The 18,168-nt window shown below is 43.9% G+C and overlaps 1 protein-coding gene across 1 annotated transcript; it reads left to right on the forward strand.

Annotated features, from left to right (window-relative positions):
- Positions 1-5,397: 5,397 nt before the first annotated feature.
- On the forward strand, positions 5,398-14,148 carry LOC137273677 (dopamine beta-hydroxylase-like). Its single transcript, XM_067806471.1, has 9 exons — positions 5,398-5,582; positions 8,605-8,806; positions 9,313-9,448; positions 10,226-10,324; positions 10,553-10,735; positions 11,006-11,163; positions 11,378-11,621; positions 12,552-12,648; positions 12,988-14,148. Exons 1-9 carry the CDS (start codon positions 5,545-5,547, stop codon positions 13,541-13,543), a joined length of 1,713 nt encoding a protein of 570 aa, XP_067662572.1. The 5' UTR covers positions 5,398-5,544; the 3' UTR covers positions 13,544-14,148.
- Positions 14,149-18,168: the final 4,020 nt, after the last annotated feature.

Raw genomic sequence — 18,168 nt, forward strand, 5'->3', positions numbered from 1 at the left:
AGAAAGTACAAAATGTAAATAGTGTCCTTTCAGCCCTTGCGTCTTTTTTGGTATGTCTGATAAACTAATTAATAGCTAATCGCTAATATTCCTCGACTGCATTTTACTGTTATGAAATTAGAAATTTGACTAACTGGTAGGCATACATTTAACATACCCAAGTAAGGAACCCCACAAAGGACAATGTTGCGTTATCGCCTTCTCAAAAACAAGCAAGATGAGGCAAAATCAACCAAAGCGAGACAACGCTGATGAAATGTCGCGTTGTCGCGTTTGTAGTCAATAACTTAAAATACATCCATTTTAACAAAGCGCGACAACGCGACATTTCATAAAAACGGTCATCCAGAGCCTGAAGGTGAACATGAAGACAATAAACACTATTTCCCATACTGTCCCAAGCATGTTCAGTGGCAGGCCAGTCCATACGTGTGATGTTGATGATCTAAACAACATCATCAACAACTCCTTCGCGGGCATCATCATCCACGGACGGTGTGTTAGGACGTCGTAACACGGGCATTACCATCCACGGACGGTGTGTTAGGACGTCGTAACATGGGCATTACCATCCACGGACGGTGTGTTAGGACGTCGTAACATGGGCATTACCATCCACGGACGGTGTGTTAGGACGTCGTAACACGGGCATTACCATCCACGGACGGTGTGTTAGGACGTCGTAACACGGGCATTACCATCCACGGACGGTGTGTTAGGACGTCGTAACACGGGCATTACCATCCACGGACGGTGTGTTAGGACGTCGTAACATGGGCATTACCATCCACGGACGGTGTGTTAGGACGTCGTAACACGGGCATTACCATCCACGGACGGTGTGTTAGGACGTCGTAACACGGGCATTACCATCCACGGACGGTGTGTTAGGACGTCGTAACACGGGCATTACCATCCACGGACGGTGTGTTAGGACGTCGTAACATGGGCATTACCATCCACGGACGGTGTGTTAGGACGTCGTAACATGGGCATTACCATCCACGGACGGTGTGTTAGGACGTCGTAACACGGGCATTACCATCCACGGACGGTGTGTTAGGACGTCGTAACACGGGCATTACCATCCACGGACGGTGTGTTAGGACGTCGTAACACGGGCATTACCATCCACGGACGGTGTGTTAGGACGTCGTAACATGGGCATTACCATCCACGGACGGTGTGTTAGGACGTCGTAACATGGGCATTACCATCCACGGACGGTGTGTTAGGACGTCGTAACACGGGCATTACCATCCACGGACGGTGTGTTAGGACGTCGTAACATGGGCATTACCATCCACGGACGGTGTGTTAGGACGTCGCAACACGGGCATTACCATCCACGGACGGTGTGTTAGGACGTCGCAACATGGGCATTACCATCCACGGACGGTGTGTTAGGACGTCGTAACATGGGCATTACCATCCACGGACGGTGTGTTAGGACGTCGTAACATGGGCATTACCATCCACGGACGGTGTGTTAGGACGTCGTAACACGGGCATCATCATCCACGGACGGTGTGTTAGGACGTCGTAACACGGGCATTACCATCCACGGACGGTGTGTCAGGACGTCGTAACATGGGCATTACCATCCACGGACGGTGTGTTAGAACGTCGTAACATGGGCATTACCATCCACGGACGGTGTGTTAGGACGTCGTAACACGGGCATTACCATCCACGGACGGTGTGTTAGGACGTCGTAACACGGGCATTACCATCCACGGACGGTGTGTTAGGACGTCGTAACACGGGCATTACCATCCACGGACGGTGTGTTAGGACGTCGTAACATGGGCATTACCATCCACGGACGGTGTGTTAGGACGTCGTAACATGGGCATTACCATCCACGGACGGTGTGTTAGGACGTCGTAACACGGGCATTACCATCCACGGACGGTGTGTTAGGACGTCGTAACATGGGCATTACCATCCACGGACGGTGTGTTAGGACGTCGTAACGTGGGCATTACCATCCACGGACGGTGTGTTAGGACGTCGTAACATGGGCATTACCATCCACGGACGGTGTGTTAGGACGTCGTAACACGGGCATTACCATCCACGGACGGTGTGTTAGGACGTCGTAACATGGGCATTACCATCCACGGACGGTGTGTTAGGACGTCGTAACATGGGCATTACCATTCACGGACGGTGTGTTAGGACGTCGTAACACGGGCATTACCATCCACGGACGGTGTGTTAGAACGTCGTAACATGGGCATTACCATCCACGGACGGTGTGTTAGGACGTCGTAACACGGGCATTACCATCCACGGACGGTGTGTTAGGACGTCGTAACATGGGCATTACCATCCACGGACGGTGTGTTAGGACGTCGTAACATGGGCATTACCATCCACGGACGGTGTGTTAGGACGTCGTAACACGGGCATTACCATCCACGGACGGTGTGTTAGGACGTCGTAACACGGGCATCATCATCCACGGACGGTGTGTTAGGACGTCGTAACACGGGCATCATCATCCACGGACGGTGTGTTAGGACGTCGTAACACGGGCATCATCATCCACGGACGGTGTGTTAGGACGTCGTAACACGGGCTTCATCATCCACGGACGGTGTGTTAGGACGTCGTAACACGGGCATCACCATCCACGGACGGTGTGTTAGGACGTCGTAACACGGGCATCATCATCCACGGACGGTGTGTTAGGACGTCGTAACACGGGCTTCATCATCCACGGACGGTGTGTTAGGACGTCGTAACACGGGCATTACCATCCACGGACGGTGTGTTAGGACGTCGTAACACGGGCATCATCATCCACCGACGGTGTGTTAGGACGTCGTAACACGGGCATCATCATCCACAGACGGTGTGTTAGGACGTCGTAACACGGGCATCATCATCCACGGACGGTGTGTTAGGACGTCGTAACACGGGCATCATCATCCACGGACGGTGTGTTAGGACGTCGTAACACGGGCATCATCATCCACGGACGGTGTGTTAGGACGTCGTAACATGGGCATTACCATCCACGGACGGTGTGTTAGGACGTCGTAACACGGGCATTACCATCCACGGACGGTGTGTTAGGACGTCGTAACACGGGCATCATCATCCACGGACGGTGTGTTAGGACGTCGTAACACGGGCATCATCATCCACAGACGGTGTGTTAGGACGTCGTAACACGGGCATCATCATCCACGGACGGTGTGTTAGGACGTCGTAACACGGGCATCATCATCCACGGACGGTGTGTTAGGACGTCGTAACATGGGCATTACCATCCACGGACGGTGTGTTAGGACGTCGTAACACGGGCATTACCATCCACGGACGGTGTGTTAGGACGTCGTAACACGGGCATCATCATCCACGGACGGTGTGTTAGGACGTCGTAACACGGGCATCATCATCCATAAAGCTGAAGTCAGGACCCTCTTGTTGTACCAGAGGTGTACACCGATAAAGGTGCATGTGTCAAGAGTGAAGCGCATTCGTCTTCACATTTTGCATGTTATTTCTGCGGGTGATTTTTAGGGTGATGTCAGTGTTATCAGATAAATCAGTTTGACAGTCACTAAGGGTTATGCATCCTTGGAATAGTTACCTATTTGTAACATGTACTCAAAAATCGCGATCGAGATTGATAAAGATGTTACACTGAAAATACGTGTTGCCTATTTTTGTTGTGAGAAGTACATCACACAATATTGGGTTTAAATTGTTTACCGCTCTGAACCGTCCGCCTTGTGTCACGTTCTAAAATATATGAATGACACCGTACCTTTCTGCCACTGTTATCAGTAGATGATAATATCTAAGATGGAGAATTGGTCTTCAGCGACCCAAACTTGTCATAACAGGCGACTAACGGAATTGGGTGGTCAGGATCGCCGAATCGGTTGACATATTTCGTGATATACTGATTGAGTAAATCGATGCTCATTATGTATATCAATGTATTTCCTCGTAAATACTCCATTATTGTTAGCAGACCGCCGCATACAACTGGGAAATACCTGGCTGAAGCTTTAAAAAAAACCAACCAAACTTACTATATACACACAACCGTTTGTATTTCATAGTAGCATATTGTTTACATGAGATATTGTCAGCAGTTGGTAACAGATATTCCTAGTTACTAATATAATCCTAAACCATCATATTTCACCCTATTTACAGTTGAAGTCCTCTGTTTTGCAGCTTTGTGAGAACAGTGAGTCAGGATGGATCTCTTAAAGATTGATCTCAAGAGCAACGACTTCTGATGACGATGGTGATGTTTGGGGAGTGAGCGAGTACACCATTATAAACAATATCCCATCAATATCATGACGGGGTACATGGGCACTGTACCCACTGGGAATTCGAACCCGACACTTTGGCTTTACCCACTAGGTTACCCATCGCCCTGTTGATATTAGAGGTAAGACGCAAGTGAGGCTACGATTTAAAATCACAGGTGTCGGCACGCGTAAGGGGTGCACAAATGAATGTTGCTTCGAATCAGCCAACACTACCTTTTGAGCATTGGGATCGCCAAGTGACTGAAGCGTTCGCTCGTCGAAGTCCGGTTTCCCCAACATGGGTAAACAGTGTGAAGCCCATTCTTGGTGTCCCTTTGCCGTGATATTGTCGGCGGAATATTGCTAAAGCGGCGGTAAACTAAATGCACTCACTCTCTCACTTGATGCCCGTTCATCAATTATAAAAGGTTTTTGGAGATGAACGTAAATGAAACATGAAAGAAAACAGTTCTTTAGTGCTGTGGAAACTCACATGAGTTTAATGAAACTAACCCTTAAAACAACGATCAATGAACAGATTTTTACGATCAACGATGCACTGTGTCTTTCTGTTGAGAAAGCAACCCATACTCCCTGCTGTATTATGTTTTTAAAAAAACAGGGTTAAAAGGGACAAAGGGACACTAGGGCACACACAAAGGAGTATGCCCACATATTCGCGTGCCAAGTATAGTTAAACACTATAAGCGGCATCTTTTACGGAAAATGCGACAATTATCAGTACAAAAGTATCGTTAAAAACTTTGTTTTGAGGCCTTTATCACACCTGTTTTCAATTATCATTATTCTTAAAAAAAGTAATAAAGCAGCACGACAAATAGTAAAATCTTTTGTTTAGAGTGGCCAATTTTCACTGTGAATCATGGTGGTATGAACGGTTTTCTTGACTAAAAATCTAAGCAAGTGATATTTGGCATACCTTTCACCTAAAAGCACGTGGCTACCTTAAAGCTGAAAATGATGGGAGAATAAAGGTTACATGCAGTACTAAGACTTTCGCAATGTTTTATTAGTCAGAGCCTAGGTGACATCACTGAATAATAGGGAGAGTCCCCACTTCAATCACCTCCTGTTTGTGTCGAACATAATACGTATTTGGGTCACATACATTCACGAGTAAGTAAATCCGAATTGTGTCCTGTACTTGCATACCACGTGATATTGGCTAGTTCTGCTTCACAGTGTTCACAGTATTTGTCTGCAACGAGATCCGTGAGTACAAAAGGCACAGGTGGGCTTAATGTGTGTCAATTTTTACACTGGCACAGCGATGAGCGGGTGAGTGAAGTTTTATCTTCATTAATTGTACCGTTATATCGTGTGTGGCGACCCATGCAGTTATATTGTATATATTGTATACATGTCTGTCAGTCCGTGATACATTATCACAGGTACTCACCTCATTCCCTGCAGTATTTGTGCTCAACTGGACTTCACACACGTATGCACGCACACGCAAGCACGCATACACATTCACACTCACACACATCCACATAATGTTAGGCATATGAACATGTGTATGTATTTTACATATTATGTCAGATAACTCCAGTGTTTCGGAGTGTTAAAGGACTGAACGGCATTTCCCTGGGAGACATCCCGTAGGCAGTCTGGATGACAGGTACAGGTGATAAGGACCCTGAGCTAAAGCAGTGCTTGACAAGTATGACAGTTCGGGGTTTACACGAACCCCGAAACCTCTCCGGGTTTACCCGAACCCCGAAACCTCTCCCCTGGTTACATCTACAGCAAGAAATTCTGCCGCTATTTTGAGCGTGACAAGGTTGTTGGACAAATCTTATATTTGATGTTAATTTTGTGAATGGCGATGTCCTGCTGGACGGTACAGAGATAGGAGGTAACCTGGTGAAACATTCACCAAGTTAGTTAAAGGTCTCAATTGTGGAGAAGCTTAGCTTTCTGAGAAGCCAATACACTGTGTGTATCAAATGCGTGGAAAATAACAGTACTTCAACCGGCTCCTTCTCCTGGATAAAGCCGAAAGGTCTTACATATCCAGCAAAGGGCTTTCTCTTTGCTCCCCAAGATCAGTCACTTCACACTCACAATCGCCTAAATGTGATTCTTACCGAAAATGTGAAAATGAAATGACGATTGTGTTACGAATTTACAGAGACTGCACAAACAGCATATTTCAAAAGACATGATGGCATGGCTCGCTGCTTCTACTATCAAATTCGCCACGCGTGTGGCTTAGACTTCTAGTTATAGCCATGGTACGAGCCTGCACATGATGGGTTTAAACTTGTTGGAACAGACCCATGTACAGCCTAAGAAGAAGTCTAGCCAACAAGCCTGGTCTTTCCCTGTTTGATAAAGCCAGTGAATGTATTCATATCATTGAACTTATTTATGTTTTAGAATTTTCTTTCCCTTTTGACAGCATGCTAAATATGCGGACTTCGCCTTTGAAATGTCTCGCTTGCATGTCAGGTTCAGTGTCATACTCCCCACTGTGCTCGGTGCCCTTGGTTTGGTACCTCCTGATCTACCGGTGCAGGTCAGAAGAGTGTCCGGGTTCTCCGCCGAGAGCACAGCCCACTCTGTATCACTTTGGGTAATGCAGAGGGCTGCAGTGTTGGGGAGTCTTCATATTCATAGTGGCTTGGACTAGGCAGTGTTTCCGGGGAGAAGTCTCATTCCTTGTCTGGGCTGCATGTGGAGGGGGCAAGAACTCTGAGTTAATGATGGGCCTCACCAGCCTGACTGTGCCAGGATCATCCGACCCTCTGCTGCTTTTCTGAAACGAATGGACTATGCAAATTAAGGGACTATGCAAAAATATATGTTAAGCCCTTGTGTACCTTTACGACTAGCAAGTATGCCCAGGCCTGACAAGTGTTGTAATATATCCGTATTATATGGCAATATGCTTTTCGGTAGCATTGTTACGTTTGTGTGGACTGTGAAGATCCGGGTTAGACTTGATTTTCAGTAAAAATGCTTGTCGTTAAAGGAAACTAACAGGATCGTGTGGTCACGCTCGCTAACACGTGTCATATTATTCCAGTTCCGTAGATTGATGCTCATGCTGTTGGCCACAGGATTATCTGGTTGATACTGAATATTGCCAGTGCCGCGATAAACATAAAAAAACAACCGGAAAAATCTTTTTTCAATCATTATGCAAACTGTCTAGGCCATAATAGCCCACGACTTACCAGGACAGACTTGATTCCTTCACTGTATGAGCCTCCAGCTTGTCTGATCAACCGCAAACCAGCTGGTTTATTTCAGCTGCGATACTAAACAAAACAAACAAACAAACAAGAGAAAAAAAAATTAACGGAAGCAACAACGTATTCTATCACGACACACACATGACCTTGTTGTTCTATCCTGTATGTCTCGTGTTTAAATGTACTTTAGTAGTTACGAAGCGCTCAAAGAGACCATACACCTTTAGCAAACATCGATTTGAGTGCATCGAGTGTCTGTCACTCCGTATATAGTTATGAACAAGTATACCAAAGAAAGTCTTTCAGTGGTATGGCACTTTGTTTGAACTGACATTGCCAGTACAACCCTGACCTAGTTTAATGTTTGAAGCTGCTCGGTTTACAAAGAGACTTCAGAGAGCGTCTCTGTCACCACCCTTCAAGTAAAAGCGTCACAGGCAAATGAAAGGGGTGTGCCATGGCGACGTTTCATTGCTCAGGTATTGCGCCATGCTCTGTTTATATTTCACAACGTTTGTTTTTCTTTCACACGTGAAGTAGGTCGTGTTCGGGGAATGTGAAATGTGATTTCGCAGACATGCACACGCACACACGGACATATTCAAACAGACACACACACAGACGCACTAACAGGCACACACAGACATGTAAGAAAATAAGGAATCGCATAAGATTTCAGATTTTAATTACAACAAACATAACAGACTTCAGTTTTCAGCTCAAATGAAGAAAAAAAAAGCATCGAGTATGTCTCCCACGAGCTCTCGCTACTGTTTGGCAACGTCTAGGGGTATTTGTTCCAATCAGTGTCCTCAATGTAGCCCTCGGGATACTACACCACTGCCGGAAACATTCGTTTCCCATGAACCCTAGGACCTCGCACACCCTATGTTCAAAATAGTTTATGCCCAGACTTTTAGCAAGGCAAAACTGTGATGTTACTGTTCCTTAGAAAATCAGCTGTCACAGGAGCAGTACCGGGATGGGCGGAAGAGGTGATTATCGCTAATAAAGTACTACATCTATACCACCTGCATATAATACGCAGCCTATATACTTGTTTTGCCTACCACTACAATTCCACACTCGTGTTTCCGCAGGGCACTGATAATTTTCCTGCTTCTCTTGGGGGCGTGTGGTGTGTCGGGGTATGGAGAATACCGGGATCGTCTGCCAAATGGCAAACGGGTCCCTCATCCCTGCAGACCTAACTTCTACTGGCATGGCCTGGGTCACATCAACGCTCTTGGGGGAGGAAACCGAAACGACTTTGGCAAAGACTTCGCTTCTCACGGTCACAGGGTATCTATTTAATAGGACAACTGTCATAATATGTCCATATGATTCAAGTGAGTGAATAAGTGAGGCTGTTTTTTTTGTTTTGCTCTTTTAGCAACATCATAGCAATATCACAGCAGGAAGGAAACCAGTCATGGGCCTTACATATTGTCCCTATGCATGGAATGGAACCCAGGTCTTCAGCGTGACAAACGAACGCTTTAACCACAAGGCTATCCCACTGTCTCGCTAAAGTTCGAATGTCAGTCCTTATATTCGATGAGGCTGGACGCCTTGACCAAACGGGGCGGTAGGGTAGACTTGCGGTTAAAGACCCGGGTTTGATTCCAAGCGCATCTACAGTGTGTCAAGCACTTTAAAACGTTTGAGCAAAATACTCATACTCCTTGTGGTAAAGCATTTTAAGGCCATGTATCAGTGTTTGAAAAAACCTTAATCGTCTCGTGACTGAGTCAAAAACTGTGCTTTGAAGTTTCTTTCTGTTCACAATGGTTTATATTCTGTTTAAGTGGACACAAGATTTGTGCCGTTTAGATTCTGATGGTGACGGTATGACCAACGGTCAAGAGCTGGGTGACCCGAACTGCGTGTGGACTGCAGACAGTGGTAATCTCCCCTCACGGACAACCGACATTACTCACCCAGGTATGCAATATCAACCACATTGATTTCATATATTGACATGCAGTTGGTGATCCTGGCACAACACAGGTTACAATTGCTGAATGCTTGTTTTGGAAATGAAGTGTATCATGGCTAGGTGGAACTCATCATGAATGGATCATGTGTGGATCATGAGGCCTGTATGGACTCCAAGAAATGAAATCGCGTTGATGCAGACTTTAATGTTTATATTACACTTCGCTCTTATTATTTGGCAGAAGAATTGATATTGTACATGATTTTGTCCTTGAAAACTGTCATTATGTCGCACTGTTCCCTCTTTGTTGAATAAAGTACAATATTCTTAAAACAGCGACAAATGGCCAAAATGTCACATGGTTGCATTATCTAACCTAAATTTTGCCACTTTGTGCTTGTCTTTTGTAATGGCGAAAACGCAGCAATGCCCCTTCAAGGATGTCATAGTTCTCATCTGTTTTACCATTAAAAGCGGTCTCTTTTAGAATATATCTCTTCCCTTAGATGCACCAGGATCCGCTCAGATTCACACAATGAGTGAAGAAATACATTGAGTAATACTATGTGTTTGGTTAATTTAAACATTTAGTTTGAGAAATGAGTACGTTTCCAGTTACTGTGATCATCAAATCTACATTCTTATCAGCTAAGGACAAACTGAATGAATGAGGAGGTCACGTGAATTTTATGAAAGTTCGATAAAGCACCGACTTATCATATGTGAACATGTTTATTCAATATCAGCTCGGTTTATGGAGAACGACCTTCTATATATTCCAGGTGTGTGTGACCCTTTCGACTCCCCGGCCTGTACAGCGAAGAATGCGTGGGTCTCGTGCAAAGGGTCAGAACTGGAGTGCGATGCCCTGAAAGCACCAGGTAAATCGTTCATTTGCACCCCCGAATATATGTGCAATGTTTTCATCATAAACACACTCTCGTGACATAAGTCTGAAACGAAACGTTGTTTATCTGGATTCTTTCGTGTGCCACCAGTGAAAAGAAAAGAACTTTTGAAGATGTGATGAGACTCACTCACTCATTCATTCTAATTCGTACCCAAATAATGCACACCTTGTCCTTAAGTAGTCATCTCATTCTCCACAGACGTAAAGAACTTCACAATCCGTTTCCCTGAAACCGAGGTCCCCGCAGTGGACACCACCTACATCTGCATGATCTTCGACGTCCCCTCTGACCAGGACTACCACTACATTGGAAGCAAGCCTCTCATCGACAACGACAACGTCATGCATCACGTCGTAGTCTACGGCTGCTCTGACACATCAGGTGCGTCGCACCCGTCTTCAGTTGACAACACATCCATGCACTCAGTGCAGTTTGGACAAGAATGGACAAATTTCTGTTATGCTTTGCGACGTCTGGGCATTAAGACTACCGTCCGTAAAGTCGTCTTATCGTTTCTCCGACGTTGCTCATTATATTAGCCATTGGGTAATGATCCTGAATACGTCTCCGAGTGAAACAGCAAAGGGCTGAAGTATTACCTTCCTAGAATTCCTAGAAAATGGTGAGCTGTACATATCTATTTTTTTGCAGAGGAACTGCCAACAGAACCGTACAAGTGCGGTATGGATGCAGGGAAGGGATGCACAGGGGGTCTCGGAGGCTGGACAGTTGGATCTCCTGGAGAATGCCTCAATGAGAACTTTGGACTAGTTTTTGGAAAATCAAAATACAAACGGATTGCCTTGGAGGTACTAGGAACTAAATTTCTTTGAAAATTATTGCTTTTTGTTTAAGGCTGCACACGGCGATATTTTGGCCACTCATAAAACTCACTCACTCACTAGCAAAACGCACACGCTAACAAAACTCACCAACAAAACTCACTCTTACAAAACTCACTCCCTCGCTCATAAACTCACTTACTCATAAAATTCACTCACTCACGCACTCGTTTTTTTTCAGTTTCACTGGAACAATCCAAACGAAGTGTCAGGCTGGAAGGACAGTTCAGGAATGACCATCTTTTACACCGCCAACTTACGGAAAAATAACGGCTCGATTATGTCACTCGGACAGTTCAACCTAGCAATTCCCCCTGGACAATCAGAGGTCACGTTTAAAGGAGAATGTACATCTGAATGCACAAGAAAACTTATCACAGAACCCATCTATGTCCCAATGGCCCTCAATCACATGCATTATTTAGGTAAGTGATAGTTGACAGTGGTTGACACATGTGATCGTATCCCAATTTTGGAGACCGATGCTCATGCCGTTGATCACTGGATTGTCTGGTCTAGACTCGATTATATGCAGTAATTTGTGGTTTGAGTATCACCCTGGATTTGAACACAGGTGGTCAGTGTGAGGCACAGTCAGGTCAGATTATCCACTGTTACCACATTATAATTTAGTTGTTCTGTGATCATGAGGGAGACATGGGTTGATGTACCCTCGATGTTTGTTTATATTCCCCCAGCCTGAAGAACCCCGAGGGACCAGTGAACAAAGTATTTATCTTATCTCCATGTTAATTTTAAACTGTTTGAAGCATGGGTATCGGATCGTACATTTCAACCAACCTGTGTGAATCAAACCATTCGAATCCTGCATCTTGCTGTTTTTCCCGCAGGTATTGTCTTAGTAAAGTTGCCGTGATGTAGCTCCCCTTCTTAATATTCACAGGGACTACATTTGAACGTTTTGTCAAAACCCATTTATTGGGAAGTGAGGCAATTTTTTTCGTATCCATCGCTAGATTTTGCAGATGACACAAGAAAAACAGATTGAGACTGCGTCATTCAATGGTATTCGAGATAAATAAGCACTACCTCGAAGTGCCGAATGAGTTGCCACTGGCAAGGGGGTACATTGAAAATATTAGAAGAGCGTTTAGACAATCAGAAAATGGCATTTATGTGTCAGGTTAGATAAATAGCCAAGTACACCGTTTGACTATCTTCAACATGCACATACACGTCGGATGCGACTATCACTTGGGAGTTTATGAAGTGGACGCCCTGAAGGACAAATAAATAACAATTAGGAAATATACATTTTGACGATTCTAATATTGTTAATGTTGCTGCTTCCAGACTGGCACCATTAGTAAATGGTAAATGTTTCATCTTTACAGGTAGATCAGCGTCTGTGGAGCTAAGGCGAAATGGACAACGGGTCCGCTATCTGACCAATGAACCACAGTACAGCTATGACCAGCCTCACTACTTTCGGTAAGAACATGCTTACTTTGAGAAACAGAGTTTGAACTGCCACACATGACCTACTGTCTTGTGAGATAATTAAATGGTTTTGATTGTGGGGTCTGGTGACTGCTGATTACGTGTCATTGTATCACGTGATTGCTGCTCACTATATCGATCACTGGCATTTCTGGTTAGGACTCGAATATTTACAAACCACTGCCATATACTTGAACACTTACCGAGTGCGATTTAGAATAATAGAGTCATCGTCAACATGTAAGAGAATTGGGACGGAATGACATGCATATTTACTGAAACTCTGAAATGACTAAATATGTTATTACCTCGTACTTTTTGTCACTACAGTTATGATGATCCAGTTGAGCTTCTTCCCGGGGACAGCTTAGTGACCACCTGCAAATACGAGTCTACGTATAAGAAGAAATGGGTTTTCTATGGCGATGGAACATCAGATGAAATGTGCTTTGGTTTCCTTTATTACTACCCAGAACATGCTCTGAAGAATGGCGGGTGCGTGTCGTGGAAGAGCATCAATGTGTGTGGGCGTGAGAGCCTCATCGAGGAGAATTGCAACGTCTGGGAATTTATATTTCAAGTTGATGCTGAGTCTAAGGCACTCTTCAAGGCCGTAAACGACAACTGTGATCTTCTGGCCAATATATGCACTCCCGAATGCAAGATGGCGGCCATGGACATCCTTAAAAATCCCTGCCTGAGTGGAGGCGATGTCTCCGAATATGCCAGATATCTCATGCGACGATCCAAAGAGGGACTGGAGTTCCTCGGCAAGCTGGCCATGTGCTATGTGAATGAGAATGACTTTAACTATCCCAGAACCAGTGGCGCAGGAACCCTCATGGCCTCCTTGACGTTGATCTTACTTGCGGCAATCATGGTTTAGATTCACAAGACACGCTGAGGTTTTAATCCTTTTCAAACCTTTGACTGTTATAGAATTTTGGCATTTTTTAAAGTCAGCTGGTATTCAGATATAGCAATATTATCAGCAGTATGAATAAAACGAACGGAAAACCCTGGCCAAGGTGTTAAAGATATTTATGATTTTGAACAGATAGTAAACATTTGGATTGGCATTTTGAGGGCAAAACAAAAGCTTCAGAAATACATGTTGACATATTTGAAATGTAATATAAAACATAGCAAATTTGTCTGTTACGTGATGCAGTTAATTTGCGTGAATGTCCTCAATTCCGCGAAATCGAGGGTCTAATTAAGGATTAGTTTTTCTGTATTTTGCATTAAGTTAATAATAATTGTCTGTTCCATCACTATCACTGTAAATGTTTACAATAGAATAATCAATCGTGTGAAGCACAAAGCGTACTACTACTACTACTACTACTACTACTACTACTACTACTACTACTACTACTACTACTACTACTACTACTACTACAATACTACTGCTGCTGCTGCGGCTTCTTCTTCTGCTACTCATGAAATTTCTTTGTACACTTTGAATAAAGACTGTTACCGCACATAAAATACATTTTACTGACAGTTTGCCATTCACTCCTGGAGAGTTGTCCCCGCGGCATGTCGAATCTGAATCAGATTAACTTTCAACTATTCACCGTCTGTGAATGATGACACCCAGTGAAGAAAAGGACTGCTTATGATAACGGTGGCCTAGTGGTTAGTAGTATAAACAATGGGGTTTCTAAATCATCCCAATTTTTGCTGAAGGTGACGTAAAACTGAACTCACTCATCAGTATAACTTTAATGATCTGCTGGGTCATATTTATACTACTTGGTTAAATCGTTTTCTCGCCGCGCCGAAGACAATGGTTTGATTCATGACATGGGTACAATGCGTGAAGACGCATCTGGTGCACCCTGCCGTGATATTGCTATAGTATTGCTAAAAGCGGAGTAAGGTAAAACTCACGCACGAATCATTTGTCTCCACTGAAAACACTATGCTAAAGGTGAATATTCAAATCAAAGTCCATTTCTGGAATATTGCTGAAGGTGACATCAAACTAAACTCACTCCTTAGTATAACTTTAATCATCTACTGGGTCATGCATATTTGTGAGACAGTGCCGGGGATATACCGACCAGTCATCTTGACATGTCTTCTGACATTATCAATAGGTTAAATGATGTATGGTCTTGTGCATAGCGTCAAGGTCATAAATTAGGAGATGTTAAGCAACGCTGACCACAGAGAATCCTTGGATGGATGACCGTGTTCAGCACCTTGACTCCTGAGAGTTTCTAGGAGTTCAGTCCTGTCCCACAACGATGCGCATGTGACACATTTCATATGTGAGTTTGTTCATAATTGTCAACGTCCATGTTAACCCAGGAGGGAGTGGGTACCCTGTCGGATAAGTCATATAACTGTTCATCTTCTAGCGCCGTAGTAATGTCTTGGTGCCTTAAGCATGCACAAATGCATGGGGATACCGACGCTTTATTATATGTCCATTATCATTATTATCATGCTTTACAGACTAAAGTCAGTCTGGTAAGGCTCAACATCCCTCAGGCCCTTAATCCATCTACACGCGGCCCAAACAGCAAAAATGAGTTCTCCCAGGAAATACTGTGTAGTCGGACCCACCAAGAGTAGAAGCATAATTGGACTCCCCAACATTGCAGCTCTCTGCACTTCCCAGCGTGTCAGAAGGGTTGTGGGAACACGTGATCTGCGCCAGGAGATCAGGAGGTACCAAACAAAGGGCAAGCCTGATGACAGTGTAATTTGGATGCAAGCGAGATATTTCAAAAAGGGACAGAAAATTCAATGATATACGTAAATTAATTACCTTTATCAAAAAGGACAAGTTCAGGTTTGTTGGCAGGAATTCGTCTGGGGCTGTGTATGGGCCTATTACAAAGAGGTTTAAAAGCATCAGAGTCAAAGCCACAGGGATGGTGAAGACGGCAGGAGAAGCATCGAGTCATTTCATAATGTCACGGAAACTATGCTGTTTGTGCCAAGGAAGGTCATCCACAGACAAGGTGGTGCACATTCTCTGTAAACTCACTGCACAATCGACATGTCACACTGATGCTTTCTTCTAGAATGACATTTAGGGAAGAGGGAAGATGCATCACATCACATTTTAGACCATTTAACCTCATCCAGGCGAAGGCGCCGGTGGCACTGCTGTTCTGCTGCGGGAAACCCCACAGTCTCACTCCGCCTGACCTGTTACATTATAAGTTGTTCGCTGGTCAGGAGGAGGACACGGGTTGATGTACCCTCTATGTTTGTTTATGTTCCCTGAGCCCCTGCGTACAACATAGAGTGTACATCAACCCATGGGCCCCGAGGTATTTATCTTACCAAACACCTCAATGTTAATTTTTGAATTGTTTGAAGAACGGTTAACGTTATCAAACATTTTGCAGCCACTGATAGATTTTGCAGACGACAAGGAAACAGATTTAAAGTCATCTCCCATCATCGATTTGCAGTCGCAAAACGTCGGTAATTTCCGTCCATCATATGTGATTCAATGTTATCTGAGATAAAGAATTACTACCACAAAGAACCTAATGTGTTCGGCATTCCCAGTGGGGCACATTGAATTGTTACTCGCTCATAAGCAGAGTACACTGAAACTAATAGAAGAACACTTAGCGAATCAATATAACCCACTTACAAGCTAGTGACATTGTCTGTGTTACCGGCTGGAGATGCCGTGGGAATTTTTTGGGGTACTTCGTGTTAGTAGTGTTTGGGCTGCTATCCAATACCCGTGCTTCCAACACTTCAAAATTAACATTGAAGTGCTCGGTACAATACATTCATTCTGGTCACGATGGGGACATTGGTTGGTGTACCCTCCATGTTTGTTGATGTTCCCTGATCTCCAAGGGAACATATGTTGTACATTCTAAACCTGTGATATATACCTGCGGCCCCTATCAAACAGGCTGTGCTTTATGTAAATACTATACAACATTTTGCTTGGAATATCTTCAGGTGTTTAGCTATACATGACAGAATATCTTTATTACTAAACGTTTTTTAACACAATTACTTTTCAAACATATTTCTCAGATTTTTTGCACACGCCGTCGGGTAAGGTTAACGATAGTGCATGTACAATGATGACAGAAATTCCTTGTGATGGTGATGACAAAGGTTTTGAGGCTTTTATATTGTATGTGGTACAATCACTGGTTCAGGGATATTTTCCACGTCGCTCAACAACTCGTAATTGAACCTAATGACGGTCTACCTTGGTCCCTACTGCTATGTCACTTAAGATAATTGGTTTTTGAAATAACGAAGGTTCACTTAGTTTCGTTTGATCACATGCCAATTCATAAATTTTGCACCTAAGCCTGTTTTTTTTCTTTTGGCTGACAAAGACATATTGGAATCCATAATTTTGTGAGACATTTTGCATACGCACGTGCATGAACTCAACATTCTTTGCCGGACAGCCAGACAGTATCGCTAAAACCATATTAACTCTCTCCTATTTTACCTATAGCAACAATATATGGTTCATGATAACAACGTCGTTATGTAAAAGCACGGACATGATGGAACTAATGTCTAGCTAACCCTAAATCATTATCAAAGGACTCTGTAATTTTTCGTAATTTTACAAACGTGAAAGTTTCTGTTCATAAATAGCATGTTCATATGGATGGATTAACGTGGCGAAGACTAATTACCTCTCCTATCAGCTGACAAAACGACAACTGTTGAAACATTAATTGTATGATATCTTTTTTCTCCACCGCTAACATAAAGACGAAATAGTTTGCATTATGAGGACATATTTGAGGCGACTACGGCAGTGAACTACGTACACAGTAAAGTTGCAATGAAGTATTATACATTGATACACTTGATTTACGTACGTAAGTGAATAATCCCAGCAGGAGAAGCTCCACGCCTGTGAGCAATATACTAAATACGTTATAACACGCACTGGACGCAAATAGTTGTGGGATATATGAAATTGTTTATATAATGAATAATGATCTATTTATTCATTTACAACATGATGAAATATCAGTCATAAAAATACCAATATCCCTAAATCATTTTGCCCAGTATATTTAGGACTTGCGTGTTCACAAATTCGCACATTTGTGTTGAATCAAGAGATCATTTATGAGTCATTTGGCTGGTTTAGAGGGGTTGGTTGTGACCGTGTTCGATATGGACCTCTAATATAATACTATATACTTCGAGACCGTTGGACTTCGCACCACAAACCTAGTGGAAGGCTGGCATAGGAAGGTGAGTGCACATTGCAGGAACCAGCCCCAGTCTGGTCAAGGTGGTGGACTCTTTGAAGCAAGAAAGGTTCTTTATTGAGGTTACCACTTTGTAGCTTCAAGTTGGTGACACGCCAGATGAGGAGGCATTGGAATGTATGACAATTGTTTAAGCGGGCAACAGTCTTCTGTTCACTACCTCCTCTTACTGGATTCTGATAAGTATTCTCATAAACGACCGCAACGCGTTTTGTGGGGGCTATTAAAATGTACCCTGTCCGTCCGTCCATTCACATTTATCTTTTCT

The sequence above is a fragment of the Haliotis asinina genome, chromosome 2 (assembly GCF_037392515.1).
Source record: "Haliotis asinina isolate JCU_RB_2024 chromosome 2, JCU_Hal_asi_v2, whole genome shotgun sequence".
Lineage (NCBI taxonomy): Eukaryota > Metazoa > Mollusca > Gastropoda > Lepetellida > Haliotidae > Haliotis > Haliotis asinina.

Excerpts from the sequence above, each read along its gene's own strand:
- LOC137273677 (XM_067806471.1), top strand. The coding sequence starts at position 5,545 with ATGTGTGTCAATTTTTACACTGGCACAGCGATGAGCGG. Across the intron at positions 10,736-11,005 it reads CGGCTGCTCTGACACATCAG|AGGAACTGCCAACAGAACCG; the intron begins GTGCGTCGCACC and ends ATTTTTTTGCAG. Across the intron at positions 12,649-12,987 it reads GACCAGCCTCACTACTTTCG|TTATGATGATCCAGTTGAGC; the intron begins GTAAGAACATGC and ends TTGTCACTACAG.